General features: G+C 41.1%; 1 protein-coding gene across 1 annotated transcript in view; it reads right to left on the minus strand.

Annotated features, from left to right (window-relative positions):
• Positions 1-4,483, minus strand: part of LOC142395981 (transient receptor potential cation channel subfamily M member 2-like) — a 29,483-nt gene extending 25,000 nt beyond the window's left edge. Inside the window, exons 1-7 of the mRNA XM_075478529.1 lie at positions 4,379-4,483; positions 4,085-4,265; positions 3,617-3,780; positions 3,327-3,507; positions 3,146-3,207; positions 2,877-3,077; positions 671-773 (exon numbers count right to left, since the gene is read on the minus strand). Of these exons, the coding sequence (XP_075334644.1) occupies positions 671-773; positions 2,877-3,077; positions 3,146-3,207; positions 3,327-3,507; positions 3,617-3,780; positions 4,085-4,217 (844 nt within the window). The 5' untranslated portion in view covers positions 4,218-4,265; positions 4,379-4,483. The remainder of the gene's footprint in view (positions 1-670; positions 774-2,876; positions 3,078-3,145; positions 3,208-3,326; positions 3,508-3,616; positions 3,781-4,084; positions 4,266-4,378) is intronic.
• Between the last annotated feature and the right edge of the window lie 1,517 nt (positions 4,484-6,000).

The raw sequence follows: 6,000 nt of genomic DNA on the forward strand, positions 1-6,000 counted from the left end.
TTTGGAAAGGCAAACCTGCCACCTAATTTGACTTATGCTTTTGTTACTCCACTTAAGTTACTTATCTGTCCATCTAACTTACTTCTTACTTAGTTATGCAAGTTGCATTTATTTGTGTTTTGATGTTACTCCTAAAACTAAACTTAAAGGTTTTGTGGTAAACTTAATGCTAAGATGCTACTAGTTTGGTTTGTATTTCTAGTTAAAGGCTAGTTTCTAGTTTTCTAGATTTTCTACATTTCTAGTTAATTACAGTTGTAATTACTTAGTAATTGATTGGTAATTACTTTATTTTGTATTTTTTACATTTCAATGTTAATTTTCTGTTTGTTTAAATTTGAAATAACATCTTTTCTGTTACATTCTTGTGTCCAGGTTTTCAACCTAACTAATTGATTGAGACAACCCCTTCCATCAAGAAAATCAATCCAACAAAAGAACTTGAATAAAGACACAAAAAGGGGAAATCATTGTTCGAGTTGTTCCTTGCCCGACCGGGCTTTTTCAAGTTGAAGCTTTACTGAGGGAACCATCAAAACCACCAAACTTGACAGTGAGGCAACATAATACTTTATAATAGCTGTATTAGCACAAAGCTTTCCCGTCTTCAGACTTAATGCTGTGTCGGTTGCCTGTACTGCAGTCAGTCAAGTCAGGCATTTATAGTTACCTTTGAGTAGTGCTTGGAGAATGGCCACATCCACATCCCCTTGATTGTCCTCGCTTACTCTAAATATGGTCAGCAAGTGAGGCATCCTGATGATGTCCTGAATCTGGAAAAGAAAGGGGACATAGGGTCAGTTGTACAAAGTGTTATTTCCTGCAAAAACCCTCTGTAGTGTTTTCTTTCCCTTTTAAATCAGAAAAGCTTTGGGATGTAGAATTCTATCTTAACCTAATTAGGCAAAGCAATTTACTAAAATCTGCATTAACCAATTTAGTTCTAATTCTTCCGAGAAGAGGAGATACTGCCAAGACCTGATGGAAAGGAGAAGATTTTATCCATTTGGGATGATTGATTTGGAATGGCAGGAAGACGTTTTTTAGAATATCGATTGTCGTCGGAGTTTGTTGGACAAAATCTAAGATGGTATCATGGGAACTAATGTCCCTTTTAAATCACTGTAAGGAAGAAAAAAAGCAAAAGTCGCTGGAATGAGACTGCTGTCCTATAGTGCACCTACAGTTGTCTACAAAAACAGACTCTTACTGTAAATGGTTACGTTGACATGCAGAGCAATTTTTCTTAATAAACCAGTTAAGTCCTTACTCTCAATAACACAATGTGGTGTAAACTGCATTTCCTTAATCCTATTAGGGTCGTTTTCGGAAAAAAAAGGAAAAAGTTATGTTATGTGGGGGTATTATTCACATTATGCTGGCATGTATACACCTTAATTGCAGTAATAATCCATCCTGGAGTTTTCACTGCATCTGGCAATACACACTAACTTTACGGTGCAAGCCTTCTTTTCCCACAGTTGCCAGGTCCAGTTACTAAAAGCATCTATGGACTTCTTTTTAAGAACCTCGTGACTTTTTTGGACTTGTTTTCATAGATAAGGTTTCTCCATCATTTGGCAAGACTGGTTCCAAAAGTAGTAGTCGGTGAAAGATAAGAAGGCTGCGGGTAAAAAGAAGAACACTTTTAGGGCCAGGGAGAAACCTCGAGTAGTATTTTGTAAGTATGTATAACGAAGGCTATGGATGGGCGCAAATATCATAATTGTGTTGGGAGATGTAAAGTGGGCTTAACTCACTTATGGAACTATGCTGTGTAACATGTAAATGGGAATACGGATGCAATGTTCTCTATGCAACTTATATTAACATTATAATTTAAATACTGACTTATTTAGAATAATGTCAATGGCCAGAATATTGACGTGCATGGAAACATCGTTAATGGCTCTAGTTTGAATTGAGCTGTGTGGTTGAATGTTAATATCCATTTCAAAGGATTTCACAATCTGTTTCATCACCTGGGTGGTCCTGAGGTCGCTAACTGGAAGAGAGGATAAGTATTTCCAAATGGTCAGTTTTCCCATATGACGACTGCAAACATTTCAGAATCACTGCTTTTTTTTTGAAAAAAAAAAAAAAAAAAGTCTGTTTAGTGAATTTTCTGTTTTATAGTCTCACTTTCATGTGCTGTCTGTGGTCCTGAATCACAAATTGAACCAGCCTGCATGTATTTAGGGTTTGGTGTAGACTGCCTTTTTCATCGGACAGCAGTCATGACTGGAACCACACTGCACCACTGCCATGTCTTGAAAAATGCAGCACGCCATAACAATTTGGCAGATGTTTTCTGAGCCCTGAGAAGTAATCTTAGTAAACCTCACCAGGTCTGATTGTTTGCAACCCTGTACTAACTTCTGACCACGTTGATCACAACTGAGATAATCAAGTGGCCTCTGTGATCTTAAATTTGTGCATTCATATGAGATCATCTGCAGAACCGGCAACTTTTATGCTAAACATCTTTGATATTGTGTGTTTTGGCTGCAGAAAAATACTATTCAGTATACATGACTTTATATACCACTCACAACCATGGTTTGGGACATCCATCCGTTTGCCATACCTGCTTAATTCAACTGAGGGTTGCAGTGACTGAGACGTGTCAACACTATTAAATTAATTAGCTCTCTCAAGATTTCTGTTGATTTTTGGTGATATCTGTCTTCCAGCAGCATGAACACGAGGTTATTTATGCTTCAGAATGCCAACTAAAGTGAGTAGATATCCATAAGAACATTTTAATGGCTTTCTTCATGGGACCACCTGCAGGTCAGGTTTTCACTTACTCAGTGAAACACCTCCAGTATGAAAATATAAATCTAATTGCTGAGTTCTTCTGTGAGTTCACAAACCTTTTTGGTCCATTCTATAATACGTAGGTCAGGGAAGCTTTCGTACTCTTGCCCAAAAAACTTTTTCATCAGCTGTTGTATGAGATCGATGGTGACCCGGCTGATCGACAGTCCCGACACCTGGGCGATTACATCTGCTATCCTCCCGGAGCCCTCCAAAATCACACACGGTGTGCCGTTCAGCATGGCATTGTAGATGGTCTGAGTGGAGACGCAGATAGGTGTAAGAGCAGGACACAAGGATGGAAAGCTAAAAACTGCTGACTCACATTTAGTGTGCCTGGTCCTCCATCCAAAACCACACATACCACTGGGATGGTCACACCACTCTCTAGATGTTAGACAACAAAAATCGATATTAAAAGCAGGTCAGATAAAAAGAATCACCTTTGAGATGTTGTCTGTAAAAGCTTTCAGATTTTCTGCATTAATGCGTCAGCTTCTTTTAACCTTTGTGTCCAAGTTGCTCCCTGGCGATGTATTTCTCTAGATGAGAGCGCAGTTCGATCTCCACACCGTAGCGTTCGTTGGTGCCGTCGTCCACCAGCAGGAAGTGAGTATGATTGTTGTCGAGACAGGTCAGTTTGCCCTGGCTTTTAGTGTCCATTGAATAGTGTGCAGGGAAGCAACCCTGCCGGGAAAAACACGAACATTCAGAGAGACAATAAGTCATAAAAGGTAGTAAATTATGCAGATGATGAGGGTCTGCCACATATAAATGAAGAATGTGTACATCCTACCTCTGGATCCACCAACTTGTCCCTGTTGTGAATCACTCCCCACGTGGCCACTCCGATGGCCACGATCTTGCCCTGCATGGAGCTGCTCAGAGTGTAATCCCTCACAGCCTGCCCCACATGCTTCATCACACCTGTGTGGGTACCGCCTGTGATGATCCACGCACCTGAGAACGACACAGCATGTCCACCGTCAGGTTTCACTCTCACTTGAGAGATCATGCAGTGTTACATTTATAGAGTTGATTGGAATGTGAAAACAAAAGGAGAAGAACAAGTTTAACAAATGAACCATTCAGGCCTTCAGATTTATGTTTAAATACGTTTGACCCACCAAATGGTCTGAATCTGAATGCAAGTGGAGAAAACATCAGTACTCATATACCTCGTACTTTTACAGATTTTCTGGCTAGTGATTGTTCCATGTTAGGATCAAACACACATATATTTCTCTCTCCCTGGCTCACTGACCTGTCGTCTGGGCCACTTTTATGAGTCCTCTGTGAAACATGTTCTTGAGACGAGCCTTCAGGTAGAAGTTCTTGGCTCCTCCGGTCACTGAGATGAGCAGGTTGGGAGGCGAAAGTTCCCACTGTTCAGTCATTAAGTGGTACAGCGATTCAGGGCTGGTGTCTGCGGACACTCGTGCATACTGGCCATGGGCATCGCACACAAGCGCATATGGAAAAGGCACAGATGAGGACATGTATGCAGCAGGATAAAACACAGAAATGTTCTTCGTATTGAGAGCGAGAGTGGGTTCACCTTGCCCGTCTTTTGCCCCAAACCACCAAAGCTGATGTCTCCAAAAGCATCAGTGGGCACCTCACGGACATGTCTGTGTCTGTCCCACGTCTCCCCTGTGAAGTCCTCTGGCTTGATGGCTTCATGAGCAGCCTTTGAATAGCCACACTTACAGAATTCCTCTTGTGACGACCCCTCCGCTCCACTAGTTGTCCCTGTTCTCTTTATTGCTTCTTCACTTCTGCAGAGAGTAAGGCGGAGTGCTCGTCAGACTGATTGAGCCACACCTGGGGCTTGTGCTTCAAAAGCTCCTCTCTTGCCAGTTTCGATCCCTCCTGACTTGCCTTTGGCTTGCAGGGCGGCTTCTGTTTTGTTGTTTTTTGATCGCTTACACATTCACACACTCAGGCATGCATACACGACTGACAACTGACTTCCACGTTTCTTTAGTTTAGATTATTTTTGTAAATAAAAGTTGTTTTGAAATTTGGAAGCTTTCGTCTGTCTCCCATTTTTGTTACAGCCTTAGAGCCGGGCTGTGACACTCTTGTAGAAAAACATAATTGTTAGTCATTTACACCATATGGTCAGATATGCAGTTTTGTCAGAAAACCTTCCGGAGTTGCCTTCATCTGTCATTTCTTGTTGACACTTCAGACAGTTGGCCAACAGAAGTTCAAAACATTATAACATAGTTCTTCTCAGCCCTGAGTGGTCTTTCACGTTTCCTTATTTTAACCTGCTTTCGTCCATTTAAAAAACGAAAAAGTTCTTAGACATATAGTAGATGTTGACATTTAGTAGTCAAAACTGCTTTTTTTAAAAAAAACAAAAAAAACAAACAAACAAAAAAACTACCATGTTACAGCTTTTTAATTATTTTTTTTAACTTTTAATCTTTTTGCTGCACATTGCAAAGACTTCTGCTTTCAGCTCTATGTTATGTCAAAGTAGACTACTGGAGACCTCTGATAATTATCATGAAAATGCCCCCCCGGCACTTTTCTCACAGTATCATTGCTTCACTGAACAGCAAAAACAAGGTCAGTTCAGAGACTGTCCAATCATCAGAGAACGGTAGCTCAGCCTACCTGAGATCCTTTTCAAAAAAGTGACATTCCTTCTTGTAGATGTTGTTCCTGATCCAGCAGCACTGGAAGGAAGGGGAGAGGGACAGGTGTTAGAAGCTGCACTGATCGTATGAAGAGTATGAACCAGCTGTGAGTCTAACTCAGCCTCCAACCATCCCTGTGCAGATCAGATCTGAGTCAAGCTGCGGGCCGACAGCATGACGGGAGAGAGCAGCCACTGCAGTCGGCGCTGTGGGTGCTGGCTCGCTCTCAGCACTGCATCAATGATGTCAGAGCTGAGCGGCTGCAGAGCCGGATGCTGAAACCTGACCGAACCTCTAACTGACTGCACAGGACAGAACTGCGGTGAGGACCCGGCTGTGAATGAAGGGTTTACCGCTGATACTAATATTATATTATATTTTAGGCAAAATATGCAATGTAGTTCAGGTTTATCACAAAATAACAGAAGAATCCAAAAGTGAATACAAACAAAGTGCATCTGCTTGATAATATTTCATGCTACTTTTAATCAATGTTACATTTCAGGGAAAGATGCACTCACAACATTAC

Source organism: Odontesthes bonariensis, chromosome 12 (genome assembly GCF_027942865.1).
Source record: "Odontesthes bonariensis isolate fOdoBon6 chromosome 12, fOdoBon6.hap1, whole genome shotgun sequence".
In the NCBI taxonomy this organism is placed as follows: Eukaryota; Metazoa; Chordata; class Actinopteri; order Atheriniformes; family Atherinopsidae; genus Odontesthes; species Odontesthes bonariensis.